The following is a 17412-nucleotide window of genomic DNA, read 5'->3' on the forward strand; positions in this document are numbered from 1 at the left end:
ATTTTTAAAGATTGATACGGTAACTTTTATTATCTCCCTACAGAGGTGAAAACTAAAATGTCACATGCCTAGTCCAAAGTCATATGCCAAATGTGTGGCAGGACCCAAAAGACTAAAATCCAAGTCTTCTGTCTTCTAGCCTGAATCCATTGATTTTGTTTAAAGGGGTCTTTTATGTTCAAATGATATTGCTGGGTTTGGAACACTTATATTAGCAAATTTAGAATATTGTTTAGAAAGCCATCTACCAGTGAGCAAGATAATATGCTCAAACAGGATATATACAAAAATGTATAAGGCATATTCCTACCCTGTGAACTTATTACTTGGTGATACCTATAACAGTAAATGTGGTAATTACTAGTAAAAAAATGTCACATGCTCAGTTCCAAATGGTACAGACAGTAAATGCTTTAGCAGTTCAAAGGAAGCAGCAATTTTGATGGCCTGAGTAGGTACGGCAACAGGGAGATGGGGTACTTGAGTTGAAGGATGAACAGGGTTCAGTCAAAAAATATCAAGGAAGGGTTTCTAAACCCAGGTGGTTTGGGGTCAGGGACACAGCATGAACAAAGGCTTAGTAATGGGGTGTTTTGGATTTGTTTCTTTCTTTTGAGACAATGACTAAAACAACCTAGTTGGAATACAAAAGTTGTTTTGAGGATGGCTGTATGTCTACTGGTTTCATACACAAAGTATTCCTGAAAGCTAGGCTGAAAGGTGAATGTGCAAAGTCATGCAGTAGGATTACATGTAAGTAAAAAAAGATGTTGGAGAGCTGAAAATGCCATAAAGTTCTTATTTACACCTTGCCTTTTAGAATGTAATCTAGAAATTTTGTTGTTTTATTCTTTCTGTCTCTGTTGATCCACTTAAGTCAAATGTGTGTCTGATTAAAGCTAAGGATTTGTTCATTTTACCATACCTTGTGATTTCCATGTAGCTCCTTCTTCCAGGAGCTCAGAATATTTGTTCTTTATCTGTCTCCATCTGATGTATGGCTTAAGAATGGTTTAAGGGTATCAGTATATAAAAGAGAAGATTGTCCGAAAGAAAAATATTCAAAGTTGAGGGCTTATAATGAGAATTAGGTTTGGAAAATAAGACCAGGCTTTGTAGAGCCTAACATTTCTGTCAGTTCGGCAAACATTTATTGAGTGTCTGCTGTGGCTGTCTATGATGTATATTTTTTGTGCAAACTATTGAGGCATATTTGAAAGCACAACCCTATTCTTAAGGAGTTCACATTGGGGTTGGCGGGGGAGGTCAGGGAATATTTTACTTCCTCCTCAAGGAGAGAAGTGATAGAGTGAAAGTATATTTAATATGATGGTGGTATAAGGTTTATATTGAAATTGGGGAAAACTGGAGGCAGAGAGACCAGTTGGTTGAAAAAGCTTACACCTGCCTGGGCATACTGACCTGTATTCAAAGAGAAAGCCCCCCTAAAGGAAGTATATAGTGTGTTTTACCTGAAAGGGCATGCTACGGAGACGTGGTCTACAGCTAACCCGTGATCACAACAGAATCATTAACAAAATAATACTATGTGTTCATGGTTTCCATTAATTTATTCTCATCTATTCAACAAATACTTACTAAGCATATACTGTATGCCTGGCACTCTTCAGGGACGGGGATATAGTAGTCAATAAAAGAGACAAAGTCCCTGCCTTCGTGGAGTTTACATTCTAGTGTCCATCAGGCAACACCAAATGAGCACATGTATGAGGAAATGCCTGTCATGTTGCCTGTCATATGGTAGGTAGGGTTCAGTAATCGTTGGTTACTGAGTTTGAACTTGAAGTTTGAGTTAAGTACCTACTTTTGGCAAGATACTTTTTTGCAGGGTGGAGGGACGGAGTGAAATTAACTCAGATTTTTTTTAGATGTTACATAAAAATTATGAGTCTTTAGTTTTGGGGTAATTAAGGTTATATGCTGTATTAAATATAACAAGTTGTCTGTTCTTGACCACTTTCGCCACTGAAGATGAAGCACTGAAGCAGGTGCTGTTCTGTACCATCAAAAGTGGTGTGCTCTTATCCTGCTTGGATGGTTTTTGTGGGCTCCTTGAATTCCTGAAAAGGCCCATTGTTGTCACTGACGATGCTTCACAGAAACGCTTTGTGTCATTATTTAGCGGACTGCCTTGGCAAAAGCTGTGCCAGTTCTTTTGTTAACTCTAACAACAGTCGAAATGATATAAGGGAAGAGAAGGATAAATGAAACAAAGACTGATAAGTGCACGCATGCACACACATTTACACATCTTTTAGATCAATTTCTGAGGATTATCTGAAGTAGCAGGTAAAACCAGGAAATAGCAGAACTGCATTCATGTTCTCATTGTTTCAACCAGATATAACCTGTTACCAGCAAACATATGAATGATTTTTTTCCTTGCTGGCTTCTTCCCTTTGCCCTTACTGCTCCTTAGCTGGGAGGAGCAGTTTCACTTTGAGAGCAGAACTAAGCCTTTCTGTACAAATTCTTTGCAGGAAGGTTACATTTTCTTATCTACTTTTCCTGAAAGCTGGAGTAGGATATTGGGTGTATTTACTGTTGCTGGAAGCCAAGATTTTATTTGACTTTCATGTGAAGTAAATAAACCCTTGCTTCTATAGAAACCAGAAATGGTTGGAAGTGAGGGAGTTAGGACCTTACATTTTGCCTCCAGATAAAATGCTTTGCGTTAAATTTGTGGTTAGAATTCTAGGTTGAACAGATGATGGCACTTCTGCAATATGGTATGGTGTGCATGTGTGCTTTTTTTAGAACAAGCACTGTAGATATGGAATTAGTGATATGGATTTTTCTGGTCCCTTTTTAGATGTGAAGCCCTCTAATATGCTAGTAAACACAAGAGGACAAGTCAAGCTGTGTGATTTTGGAGTTAGCACTCAGGTAGGTCTCTTTTTCCTCCCGATCTGCTCTCTTCTCTGTAACATCCACTTTCTATTTTCATTCTACTCTCTGGATTGAAAAATCACCTAGCTGCCAGACAAACAGAACTGTGCATCTTCTCGTTGGCTGGGATTGTGTTATTCATTTTTAATCTCTGAGCGAGTTTCCTTCATCAGAATATGATTGTTCATTGGTTAATGACAGTAAAAACTGCTGATATTGTAATTACTACTTACGAATAGCAAACTTCATTGATATGCAGCTTTGATATGAAAGCGTTTTGGCCAGACAAAAGGGAGGGCAGAGTGGGAGCTGTGCCTGGGGAGCCCAACTGGCCCACAATAAAAATTAATATTGGGAGCAACAATGGTGGAGGGCCATTACAATGTGCAGCACAAATTTTAATTAATTTCCATTTTGGGCCTCCCCTGAGAACCCTGGTGATAGTGACCCATGAGCGTGCTGTGATGTTGATTTGAATTGCAGCCACCTTTACTCCCAGCCAAACACGAAGACCAAAGCGAAGGTCATCATTGTATTATGAGTTGTCAAAGTCTGTTATCCCTCCAGCATATTTAGTGTTCATTTCATTCGAGTAATGCATGAGGCTTCATTCACATCTTGACCATCTGACTAAAAAATGAGTGTGTTCAAATTCTACTTCAAATTGACTTTTTATATCAGGCGGGTTTGGGGTACTAAAGTGATAAGCATCCTGCTTAAGTGAATTGTTTAAGGTTATCTGCTATAAACTGTAATGCTATGCTTGTTTAAGTTGGAAATCACATTCAAAAGAAAAGAGATTTAATCATTTTTAATGCCTTTGTAGATAAATTTGTTTCTTTTTATATAATTTTTAGTTGATTTATAGAAATGATGATTGTAAGTTAAATGAGGAATTATTTTATTTTATTTATTTTATTTCCACATTATCTTTATATTGTTCTGACAGACTGTTTTGTCTCATAGCTGGTGAATTCTATAGCCAAGACGTATGTTGGAACAAATGCTTATATGGCGGTAAGTAAACTTATGCAAAAATAACATTTAAAACCAACATCTTCATGTACTTGGTAATGTGTAATTCTTGAATTAATTCCACAGCTTTTGCCTAACAGGTCATAAATTACAAAGTCAATCCAGTCATGATTGGATTTTTAAATCTTCCTAAAAGATGTTAGGGTTTATACAGGAGCTACAAACTTCTCTGACTTTATTCACTTAACCGGTTGGTTTGAGTATAAAATCATTTTGAAGTATAATCCTATAGAAAAATTGTATCTTATAGCACATTGGCTACTTTGCCTCATTGCTAATTTAATTATCCCTAAAGTATACCAAAATGTCGGTCAATAAGATCAACTGTTTTTTCCAGGAATAAGCATGCTTTGACAGCAGCTCAAAATTAAATTATTAATTAAAAATTAAATTATTACTTATGATCTGATCCTCTGAATGTAAAGATTTAGCAGACAATTCTCTGTCGAACTTGTATATCTATATTCTGTTTACTTGGGTTCATACCTATTATAAGACAACTTACTTGGTCCCTCTGAAATAAATTTACCAGGAATAAAAAGTAGAAGCATAGAACTGTTTCAGATACCAGTGTGGACTTGGCTTTGACCTGTTTCTTTTTCCTTTTAAGTAGGGGAAGTTATTTGTGTCCATAAAATTGCTTTTTTTTTTGGCTGTGTTGGGTCTTCATTGCTGGGCGGAGACAAGCAGGAAACTTATTTAGTATTTTTGGAGCAAAGTTTTACTTTAACATCTTAAGTTTAGTTTTTTGATGAGGGTTCTAGATTTATTCAGGTAGTCCATTTCGCTTCTAGTAGTCTTTATATGAATTAAACGAAGTATGGGTAGAACCCTGTATCTTTTTCTCAATATTCTTTGTTCATATATTATCTTGGTAAAAAAATGTTAATATGGATGGAACCCTGGATCTTATTCTCAGAACAATACAAAGCATTTTTTAATTGAGATACCAGAACAGTTAATTTTTGCCTTGCATTGTTTTTAAAGAAAATTCATTCTTTCTCATTTTTCTAGGTAATGTGACAAAAAATTAATCTCTGAAGTCATCATACCTATTTTTACAAAACTTAATCACCTTCTTGGCTTCTTGGCTCCACTAGGTTATCTGAGATTGGTGAGCCACCTTTATAATTAACAAAACTCTGCCAAATGCCATGATTTCAGTCTTTGAAAACATACGGAACACTGTGATTTAAAACAAACAAAAAATGAAACAACTTTTCCACTCCCCATCACGTTCATAGTAGCTCTAAATTACTCTAATAATTAAATTGCAATATGTTTGAATGTACAACTCCAGATTACAGTTGTCTTTCCCAGGTGTACATTAAAGAAATTACTTTTTTTCCTTTTTGTTTATGGATGAATGTGATGCGTCCATCTCTTAATTGAAAATGTGGGGATTAAAATTATGAAACGTTAGCTCAGATTGGCAGAGCTAAAATTGCTTTGCTTCTTGGGTGAGTATATTCTAGTCATCAACTTTATAGTTCAAGCTGTAAAAACCATAAGCTACCTAGGAAGCAAAGAGTGTGATAGCCTGATAGTGAGCTTGGCTCAATTCAGCAGGCTCTCGTTGGCCATGACTTACCTAACTGGTGTGAGATCAGAGGTTGGGAGTTGGGGAAGGTGGAAATAACATTTATTATTCTGTTACAGGTTTTAATCCCTGCCTGAGGTATCGTGATATTGTATTATAGTACCACCACTGGGGGAACTGGGTGAAGGGTGCACAAAACCTCCCTGTATATATGCTTTTCAACTTCTTGTTAATTAATAAGTATTTCAAAGTAAAAAATTAAATTTAAAAAAAAAGGAAAGATTTGTTGGAACACGGCCATACCCATTTATTTATATATCGTCTATGACTGCTTTAGTGCTACAGTGGCAGAGTGGAGTAGTTGTGACAGTTGTACCAGAGACCATATGGCCGACAAAGTGAAAAATATTTACTATCTGGCCGTTCATGCAAAAAGTTTGCCAACTTCTGGTCTATGCCAGTGAAGGCTCTTTCTGAAACTGAGTACTTTCAGTTAATCAACCTGTATTTACTGAGCGCCTTCCATGCAGTTGGCTAGGTACAGTGGCGCCACTCTGTAATCCACATAAGACGTGGGCAAAATAGGAAACATGGCATTATATGTGGCCACGTCATGTGTGACATAAGTTGTACCAAGCGTACCGTTAGAGAATAAGAAGGCATATGATATATGAATTTGATGATTCAAACAGTATGTGAAAAGGGCACTTACAAAAGAGAGAGATCACTGTGGGAGGATGAGCAAAGACTCAGAAATAGAGGGTGGTGTGACATGGGTGGGGGTGGGGACATACAGGGTACAGCAGGGGTCCCCAACCCCCGGGGCCGCAGACCAGTACCGGTCCACGGCCTGCTGGGAACCAGGCCACACGGCAGGAGGTGAGCGGTGGGCGAGTGAGTGAAGCTTCATCCGCCGCTCCCCATCGCTCCCCACCGCTCACATTACCGCCTGAACCATCCCATCCCACCCCTGTCCGTGGAAAAATTGTCTTCCACGAAACCGGTCCCTGGTGCCAAAAAGGTTGGGGACTGCTGGGGTAGAGGACAGTAATAGATTGTGAGAATATACAATTTGAGGTCATCTGATGTAATGCCCTCGTTTTATATCCATTTCTCTCACTTTATATTCATACCTGTTTCTGTACAGTGATAATAACAATGATAATAATAGCCAACACTTAATTAGAACTGTGTGCCAGTCACTCTTTTAAACCTTTACATGTATTATCTCTTTAAATCCTCACAACAACCCTATGAGGTAGGTAATATTATTGTCCTTTTACAGATGAAGGCACCAAGGGATAGAGAAGTTAAGTGACTTACCCAGGTTCATACAGCTAGTAAGTGGCAGAGTGAGGAGTGAAACCTACATAATCAGCCTCCAGAGACTGAACTTTTAACTGCTGTACCTCTCACTCTATCCAAATTATTTATGTGTCTCTCCAAATCTAGATTAGGACTTTCACAGGGCAGGGTTTATTCTACTCATTCTCTATATCCAGTCCTTCACATGGTGCTAAATGAATGAATCAGTTCATGAAAGTTGCATTCCAAAAATGACTTGTTCACTAATTATAAGCAGAGCATTTAACTTTTTTGTATCTTACTTGCGTGATAAAGTATAGAAGACCCCCAGATGACTCAAATATAACCAACTAGACTGCTCAAATATTGAAAAGAAAATAAATCCAAGAAATAGCCCTGCATGTGTGAACAGTCTTACTTCTCCTACAATCTGAAATGTAAGGTATAAGAAAATGGTAATTAGGATAAAGATAGGGAGGCTTTTCTGACATCGTTAGGTCATGAAAACAAACCAAAAAACAGTAACAATTTAGGGACACGTTAAACAGTGGGTCTTGTAGGAGACTTGGAAAGTCATCTGGTCCCACTTCCTCATTGACCAATGAGGATACTGAGACCCAAAAACTGAAGTGGCGTGTTCAAGGACACGTTACATCTTAGGGGCAGGTAATTAGGTTTAATGGACATTTTAATCCAAAGCAAGAAATATTTTCAACTATATTTTAAAAGAATTTCATCCAGAAGGATTACAAAAGGGGTCCAAAGGCTTTGGTGGTTTATATTAAATTAAATCATTTCTTGGAAATTCTGATTACTAGAACTTTTACTCTATTTTAAAGATAGAAGGGGACTTACCTGGTGGTGCAGTGGTTATGAATCCGCCTGCCAATTCAGGGGACACAGGTTTGAGTCCTGGTCTGGGAAGATCCCACATGCCACGGAGCAACTAAGCCCGTGTGCCACAACTACTGAGCCTGCATTCTAGAGCCCACGAGCCACAACTGCTGAGCCCACGAGCCACAACTGCTGAGCCCGAGTGCCACAACTACTGAAGCCCGCACGCCTAGAGCCCATGCTCTGAAACAAAAGAAGCCACTGCAATGAGAAGCCCGCACACCGCAATGAAGAGTAGCCCCCGCTTGCCGCAACTAGAGAAAGCCCGTGCGCAGCAACAAAGACCCAACACAGCCAAAAATAAATAAGTAAATAAAATAAATAAATTTATATAAAAAAAGAAGCTATTAAAAAAATTAATAATAAAGATAGAAGTCCCTGAAACTTTAGCCCACTATTCAGTCATTGTGATGTATTATATATATATATATATTTTTTTTTTTTTTTGGCTGCACCATGCGGCATGAGAGATCCTAGCTCCCCAACCAGGGATTGAACCCACGCCCCCTGCAGTGCACGGAGTCCCAACCACTGGACCGCCAGGGAAGTCCTATTACAATTTTTAAAAATCAAATATAAAAGTTTGACATTATTGTTATGAATACCTGAAGTTTTGAAATTAAGAAATCTTATGCAGATACTTGTCCTTTGGTATCAGAAAGTCAGTCTAAATAACTATTCTTATCTCCTGAACATTCTTTTCTACCTGGACTATTCCTGTTTTAGAAATTACCTTTACCCAGATTATAACCTATACAGATTACGTGATACAACTCAGTTGGCCATGCTCATGCAGTGATCGTACTGGTGATGGTGATGATTGGAAGGAGGCCAACATTTACTGAGCATCCCCATGTGGCATCTACTGAATTGAGCATATTACATGGATTTATTTAATCTTTAGGCAACTCCATTAAGCATACATATTGTTATTATTGTCTTCATTTTGCAGATGAAGAAACCAAAGGTGAAGTAACTTTAGCCCAGATTCTCAGCTGGCAAGTAGTGACAGTCAAGATTTAATTAGGACACCAGCTTCTAGTTTCTGGTAGTAGCACATTAGGTTATTTGGACCAACTCTTCTGTTGAAAAATGCTAATTAAAATACTTTAAAAACCATCTCAAGTGCACTGAAGAGCTAAAACGACAACAGGGAACTCCCAGGATGGTTTTCAGATGGAAACCTGAAACAGAAGGGAAAGCAGAATGTCAGAGCACCAAAGCTACTTATTCCTGAGGACATTTGCCTGTACTACTACAGCTGTGAACGGTATGGGGGCTCCCTAAAGGCAGAGGGTCTTGGAGAAGATCTTCCCCATATTATGCTGGAAACCTGAAGAGGCCCCCACCCCAGTATAAAAGCAAACCAGAGTTAAAGGTGCTCTTCCTCCCCCATCCCAGGGAACAAAAGAGAAGGCTTCTCAGAGCCAAGCAGAGCAGCAGGAGAAAAAGGAAAAGGGAGAAAGTTGTGGCCATAGACTTAACTCTGGCACAGATTTGCACCCTGGATGTTTGTATATGTGACTTGAGTTAGAAAAGGAGCTTCATGCTGAGAATATTGTTTGAGGTGGGCACATCCACTTTAGGCCTCAGAGAAGCTTTCCAAAAATTTTTTTGAAGAACAAAAACTAACAAGCAGCCAAAGAAAACTAGTCACACAAGGAAACAGAGCAACATGAAGGAACAACAGTTGCAAGCAGACTTTAGATCAAAAATTTTTGAAGTGACATACTTGATTTGAGAAAGTCCCAAACAAAACTACTAGATAAAAATGAAAAACTCACTATTTGGTAGCATATTGAATGGAGCAGAAGAGAAAATCAGTGAACTGGAAAATAGATTGAGTTAGAGCAGTGTGACTCCAGAATCCTTGTTTAACCAGTGTACTCTACTACCCACACAGTGATCTTGCCGGCTTTTTTAAAAAATCCCTATTGTTTATGATATATACTTTTTGATTACATACTAACCTAAAGTATTTGTGCATACTTTGTTAATTTTCTGAGTAGCCTAACACTGAGCAGAAGTTCCTTTATGGGAAGAGGTAAGGGATGTACCTTGGTATCGTCCTGCTTTTGACAAGTAAACCCTAGGGTACTGTGTTATAAATAGAGACAATTCTGGAATGAGTTAACTAAATATGGGTCCTGGGTAAATGCCCAGTCACAGCGGTAAGTGGAGGGGTGGAGTGTGCATGCCATCTTAGAGCCACTGCCCTTTTAGAATCCTCTGCTTGGGCTTCCCTGGTGGCGCAGTGGTTGAGAATCTGCCTGCCAATGCAGGGGACACGGGTTCGAGCCCTGGTCTGGGAAGATCCCACATGCCGCGGAGCGGCTGGGCCCGTGAGCCACAATTACTGAGCCTGCGCGTCTGGAGCCTGTGCTCCGCAACAAGAGAGGCCGCGATAGTGAGAGGCCCGCGCACGGCGATGAGGAGTGGCCCCCGCTTGCCGGAACTAGAGAAAGCCCTCGCACAGAAATGAAGACCTAACACAGCCATAAATAAATAAATTAATTAAAAAAAAAAAAAAAAGAAAAGAATCCTCTGCTTTTTATATCATCACCACTCCTTACTGTTCTCATTAAGAACAGACCAGGGTTTTTCCCCTACACTTTAACTCTACTACAGGTGCTTTAGACAAGAGTCATGGTTTTCCGTTTATTAAACTTTCCACACTAGTGACAAATGTCATGTCAGAAAGTAACTCAGCTTTTGCTTTTTAACGGAAAAATGTTCATCACAGATCTTCTCTCAGTAGTGTCATACCTGGCCATTGGTTTGGTTTGGTTTGGTTTAGTTTGGTTTGGTTTTAGAGGGGAGAGGACAGAGCAGGCCACTTTGGCCTCAAGTGTGAGAACAGATTTGAATTGTGCAGCCTTAGGCCATCAGGTCCTGACTCTATACATTCAGAATGTATTGGGACTTATCTTGTACCTGTGTCAGCGACAAATTAATATGAAAGATATGAATGACATTTTAAAGAAGTACAGAGGCAGGAATTCATAATTCTGCCTGAGGAGTGGAGGAAGTTTTCACCAAAAAATGGTGGCCGTTGAACAGGGCCCATAGGAGAAACATTCACTAAGCAGAGAAGAGGAAGGTAGATCATCGCGTCTGCAGGAAACATTGATGTGTTTAGTGACTAGAGCTGAGTTTACCAAAGATTCACCCAGAGAAATTACTTTTTAAAATGAAGATCCCCAGAGATTCTGATACTGGAAGTTCGTTTGCAATAAGCACCTCAGACAGTTCTGTAATGACGAGTCCAAGGCTGCATTTTGAGAAATACTGACAGATCGAGACTAGTGTGTGGCTCTTCTGACTTCTAGTTCTGGGGGCAGTTTGGCACACAGGAAAGAACCCTGATTTTGCAGTTAGACGTACCTGGATTTGAATCCTGGCTGTGTACCTAAATAATACACTTAATGCCATAGCTCTAGACTTTGGCAAGTCATCTAATCTTACTAAGCCTCAGTTTTTACATCTGTAAAATTAGGGCAATAATATTTGTAAGAGGACTTCCCTGGTAGTGCAGTGGTTAAGAATCTGCCTGCCAATGCATGGGTCACGGGTTCAATCCCTGGTCTGGGAAGATCCCACATGCCGCGGAGCAACTAAGCCCGTGTGCCACAACTACTAAGCCTGTGCTCTAGAGCCCACGAGCCACAACTACTGAAGCCCGCACGCCTAGAGTCCGTGCTCCGCAACAAGAGAAGCCACCGCAATGAGAAGCCCACGCACCGCAACGAAGAGTAGCCCCCACTCGCTGCAACTAGAGAAAGCCCGTGCAAGGCAACGAAGACCCAACACAGCCAAAAATAAATAAATAAAATAAATTTAAAATAATAATATTTGTAAGATTGTTATGAAGTGTAGAGGATGTGAAGTATCTAGCCCAGTGTCTGGGACAAACTAGGTGATCATTAAATGATAGCTATTATTATCCTTTTCTAGGGGGTACAAATTAAATCTCTCTGTGCCTCATATTCCTTATCTGTTAAATGCGGATGATAATAGTACCAGTCTAGTGTGGGTGTTTATGAGTCTGAAGTGAAATATGCATGAAAAGCACTTAGAACAGTGCCTGGCACATGGAAATTCTTCAATAAATGCACAGAGTGATGATGTCGTTGTTGATATTATGACGATGGCATTATTCCTGTAACTGGCTGGCCAGTTGCATATGAACGCATCCTATTATGTATTGATCTAACTAGAAATGGATAATGGGTTCATTCAGGTATGAGCAAGGACCTTGAAAAGTGATGGTATGGGGGATTAGAAGATAAAAGAAAAAGTATTAGGGGATTGGAATGACCATATCTGTTAGCAGCTGGGAGAAATGGTCACATGACACTTGGGAAGAATTATTCTTGGTAGGAAAGGGGTTTTACAAATTAAAGAAATAAAGGAAGGGAAATAAGACAATCCAGTCTGCTACCTCAGGGTAGGGCTTTATGTAATTTTATGAAAAGTGGGGAAGAAGGCATTAAATACATTGAGATAGCCTCGCAGGTGGGAGTGGGAAGTAGGTTACAAAGTTCTGGGTCCCAACTAAGCCGACTCCCCAAGATGTAGGACTGTGCCAACTCACCTGAGAGTATCTGGCGCACATCTTCTACACTCATGGTATATCCCCTGCTGGTGAGTGGTGGATGTCCATTTCTTCCGTCTGCAGTGGACCAGGCTGACCCTGACCCCAGTTACTCGTAAGGGCCCTCATGGAAACTTTTGAAGGATGATGACTGTGGTGGCTTCCAAGAAGTCCAGGGATGGTGCAAAGAAGAGAATACTGCACTGGGGGCCAAGGGGTGTGGGTCATGATCCTAGCCCTGCCATGACTAGCTGTGTAACCTTGAGCAACCATTCCATCTCAGCAAAACCTCAGTTTCTCTTGTTCATTTGTTCCTGTGTTCGTTCAAAAGACTTATGTGAAGTACGTTTCTGAATGCCAAATCCTGGAGGGATAGAGAGACCAGGCAGCACCCACTTCAGTATGCAATTATTCCTGCTGAAGTAGAGAGTGTGCAGGTAATTGTTAGACCAAGTATTTTCTACATATCTTGAATGGAGGACCAAGAGTCCCAAATGGACCATTTGAACTGTTCCTTGGTTTATATCAAAAAGAAACCCTGATAAATGGGATGAAATGTTGAGTAGTAGGTGAATCTGGGCAAAGGAAATATGGATGTTCTTTGTACTAGTCTTAATCTTTCAACTTTCCTATAAGTTTAATATTATTTCCAAATAAAAAATTTAAAATAACAGAATTCCTAGTGATTCAGACCCATCTCTCAAAATGCAAATAAGTGATAATATTATATACTGTGCTGTAATTTGTCACTCCACAGCTAAGACCACTCACTGGATTTGGTCTGAGTTGAAGTCTCAGCTCATTTACTAGTTTAAGACTTGCCTAAATTATTTCACTAATATGAGCCTTCATTTTCTTTATAACAAAGTTTCCCTCACAGGGTCTTTGTGAGGATTCAATGAGATTATATCTAATATACCTATATTACCTATACAGTTTCTATGTATTATCTATATAAAACACATACATATAAAATTGTTTTTCTTTTCATAATGTGCTGTGCAGATATTGATGGTTCTCTGCCTTAACTGAGCTCACATTAGCGTATGTGATTCCTGGAGTAGCTTACATCAACTCACAAGCTCCCTTCTGTTTTCTTACAGCCTGAAAGAATTTCAGGGGAGCAATATGGAATCCATTCTGATGTCTGGAGCTTAGGAATCTCTTTTATGGAGGTATGTTGTTTGGAAATAGATGCTTCTGTGTATATCTGTACTAATATGTTCTATCAGGAAGAATGAAGATTTTGGAAAAAAATGAAACCTCCAGTGTGTTATGTGTATATGTAAACAGAGTTTAACTCAATAGTCCTCATTTTGATACCCTTGCATGGCTTGTGAGCTGACTATTCCAAAGTGTTATTTCTCACAGATCACCTGTGTAAAACTTCTCTGGAGTGCTTCTTAAAAATACAGGTTCCTAGACTCCATCTAAAACCAATTAAATTCACATTTCTAAGAATCAGCATTATTAACATGTTCCCAGTGTGATCCTTATGCACACTAAATGTGGAGAACCTGTGTTTTGAAAGAGAAATTCCAGAAAAATTATGTGTGATAGTAGCTTTGTTGGAATGCATATATAACTTCCAGAGGTGATTACTTTATTAACAAGTACAGCCCTACTCATTTGGATGTATAACTTCTATATGTTTGTTTAGAAAGAAAAAAAAAAACACCTTGTTCCAGTAGGATCATATCATGTGTTGGGTGACAGGGTGTGATATGATTTGGAGGAGGTTAGGTGTATGCATTTAGCACAATTTTAATGTCTTTACTCTTTATAGCTGTATTTAGAGTGGACTTTATCTTGGTATGCTACATGTAGCTCCACTAGAGGTCTGTGCTAAGATTTCTGTACAATGATCTTTGATCAATAAGGAAATGCATAGGATTTATATTAGAAGGACATCTGGCTCAGGGTGAATTACAGTAGTATAAAGTCTGGATATTCACCAGTGCTTCAAGAATTGTATCTTATGTGCATTGATTCAGATAAAGGAGGACTCTTTAAAAAGTAGAAAGAACTACTTAAACAAGATCATGGATGAGTTGCAGTCACAATTTCATCAACTTTTTTTCTTTTGGTCAAATACTTTTTCTGTGATTTTTGTAATGCACGAATGCAGCTGAATTTCTAAGGAGATATCTTCAGACTCAATTCACTTGCACTATAGAAAGAAAGCAAAAATAAAGTATTCAATGTTTATTAAACCATATTCTTCTGCTTCTTCATGAAAGAGAATCTAAGAGGAAATACAATATGTATGCATCAGCTGACAGGTTAGCAATACTGGTGGACAGATGCTCAGAACTAAGTTTCCCAACAGAATCCTGAAGGGCTTGTCCAATTAGCCTGTTTCAGAGAAAACTAGTACTTTTGATCTGTGGAGCTCAGCTCTTGCTATTATATAATTTCCTTTTGCATATTTTAAATCATCGTCATTGAATGTATTTGGTAAAAGACCAGATATAGTGTAGAACATTTGAGAAGTTACGTGGTGTAAAGATAAGACTCGTAGACTGGGAATGAAAGACCTGGATTGCAGGTCCAGCTTTGCTACTGCTTTTCTAGGTGGCCCTGTGCAAGCCACTGTCCCTCACTGTGGGTCTCAGTTTCTTCATCTGTAAAATAGTGATCTCTAAGCCCCTTTCCAGACTAACATTCTGTGACTCTAAGCAGTCTGTTCTTGTCTTTCTTCAGCTTTCTGCAACAACTCTAGAATTGTGTGAATTAACAATATGCAGAGGCATAGCAATACTGTCAGACAGTGTAACTAATAGATTTAAGATTTAGAGCACGCATACATATTCACCATTCCTTCCTTCCACATTTGTTTCTTCATCCATGTATTGAGCTCCTGCTATATCTACTAGATAGGCAGTGGGGATATAGTAATGACGGACACTCCATTCTTGATTCTAATGGAGTTGCATTTGGTGAGGGGTGGGGCATTAAGTACAAAAAACAGAAGGAAAACTAAATATATAATTTGTCAGGCGGTGGTAAGTCCTAAGGGAAAAAATGAAGTGGAGTAGTCCTTTCTGATAAAACAGCCTTTGAGCAGAGACTGGAATGGTGAGGGGGCCATCAGGCAACAGCAGATACAAAGGTGCTAAGCTCGAGTGTGTTTGGCATGTTTAAGGAAAGCAGAGAGACCCAGGTGACTAGAGTGGAGTTAGAAAGGGAAAAATGGGAAAAAATACAGTCAGAGCGGTAGCCGGGGGCCAGATCATATGCAGCCTTGTAGGCCATGGTAGGGACTTTAGATGTTACTCTGAGAGTAAATGATCTGAGTTATATTTTCAGAGGAGGATGGGGTGCTCTGTGGAGCACAGAATATAGAGGGGCAGTCATGGAAACAGGGAGATCAGTTAAGATAGGTAGGTAGGTAGGTATATGAGTAGATGGATAGATAGATAGATGCTTAATAAATAGCACATATTTATGTTGCGTATTGACATATATGTCTGCCAGTATTTTGCTGGGTGCTAGGGATACAAAGAGTAATAAAAAGAGACTCTGTCATTTCGGGAGCGAGATTGCCATTGATGTATTTGGGTTTTGTTGATCGTGTTCATTTATCCTGGAGGTAAACTATTGAACGGTCTTCAGAAGACTGGAGAAAACAGACTCATTGACACTGTAAGATTGAGGAGGATTAAGGTGTAAGGAACAGTGTGAAAAAGTGTCATCATTGAGTGTGAGACACCTGAATGCCAGAAGGAGCGTGTTGGCTCATGTAGTAAAGTGGAGAGTAGAGAAGGACCACTGGTCAGGAGTGAGGGCCAAGAAGGGTTAGGTGTTTCCCTGCTCACTGCATTTTAAAATGGTTGGTGAGGAGCCAGATGTTAGATCAGAAGGAGGAGGAGACAGCCTTAGAGGATGTAAAGTGCAGTCTGATTATGATCATCAGAAAGGGTTGTTGAGCACCTCTTTGTGTGCGATGCTTAACTAAATGCTTTTGAAAGGAACTGTGTGATCATAGTCTCTGTATTCTGGGAGTTTATGCTCCACCAGACAGGCAGGTGAGAACAGATGACCAAACACAGGTGGTGGAGTAGGTCTTTAGACAGGAGAGTAAGGCCCCGGAATGTGTTATATACCAGATTCATTTGGGGTACAAGGTAACAAAAAATATGTGATAGGGAATGGGAGTCGGAGGTTTTGAGCCCATAGATAAGAAATTGTGTGTGATTCAATAATGAAGAGAACCCCAAGGTTCTTTTTTTTTAGGAGCAGATGTGACGAGACCATTACCTGAAGAGAGTGGGAAGTTGGTCCAAAAAAGTACTGAAGAGCCAGTTTCTTCTTTGTTTTCACCACAGTGTTCTTGGAATAGATGCGATAAATCCTGTTTAAAATCACTGTAGATTGAGAGAAGTGTGAATCTCAATAGCATTTTAAAATTCTGAGTAACAAATTGTGTTCTGAAACATAGTCACCATCTTCACAGAAGAATTGCTTCTCTTCTGTTTATCCTCACTTTTAAAAGTGAAAGGTTCCCTTTCTAGGTACACACTCCAAAGAGTAGAAACTTTCATTCATTCAGTAATTACTATTTAAGCACTTACCACTTGCTAAGCCTTGGAGAGTGGAGCACACAAAGCTGAGAAAAGACTGCCTCTGATAGAGAAGACAGACACCTAAAGCCCAGAGCAGTGTGATAGCGTTGTTAGTAAAGATGTTTATGAAGTACTCTCAGCCACAAAGGTTGGGAGGGCGGCAGGTTTCTCAAAGGAGTTGACGGTTGAGCTGGGTTGTCTTGAAGGGAGTTGCCCCTGGGAGAAAGAAAGAAAAGATGGAGGAGCCCCTCCCACCCCCCAGCACACTCTAAGGTGGATCTTTGTAAACCCTTCAGGAGAGAGCAAATGTCTAGGTATGCAAGGTCTACCTATTTGTGCGGATACCTTCCTCAAAGTGTTTTGAGTCAGTCAGTTTATTCCCCTAGGGTACCGGGTGGTAAAAAAACAAATGGGATAAAAATATAGGAAACTGAGCAAAGGAAGTTTCCTGAAATTATACAAGAATCAAATAGAGACAAAATGGGAACCAGAGTTTTCTATCCCTTCTACCTCTACCCAGCACTCCCCCCACCAAATTCCTTAAATTCCATAAAATCCCTGAGGTTTGG

General features: G+C 39.5%; 1 protein-coding gene across 5 annotated transcripts in view; it reads left to right on the forward strand.

Moving 5' to 3' along the window:
* MAP2K5 (mitogen-activated protein kinase kinase 5) overlaps positions 1–17412 on the forward strand; it is a 263644-nt gene that overhangs the window by 150139 nt on the left and 96093 nt on the right. For all 5 annotated transcript variants that reach the window (XM_068554385.1, XM_068554405.1, XM_068554395.1 and 2 more), the window contains exons 14-16: positions 2834–2907; positions 3877–3927; positions 13382–13453. In XM_068554385.1, the coding sequence (XP_068410486.1) occupies positions 2834–2907; positions 3877–3927; positions 13382–13453 (197 nt within the window). The remainder of the gene's footprint in view (positions 1–2833; positions 2908–3876; positions 3928–13381; positions 13454–17412) is intronic.

The sequence above is a fragment of the Eschrichtius robustus genome, chromosome 1 (genome assembly GCF_028021215.1).
Source record: "Eschrichtius robustus isolate mEscRob2 chromosome 1, mEscRob2.pri, whole genome shotgun sequence".
Classification (NCBI taxonomy): domain Eukaryota; kingdom Metazoa; phylum Chordata; class Mammalia; order Artiodactyla; family Eschrichtiidae; genus Eschrichtius; species Eschrichtius robustus.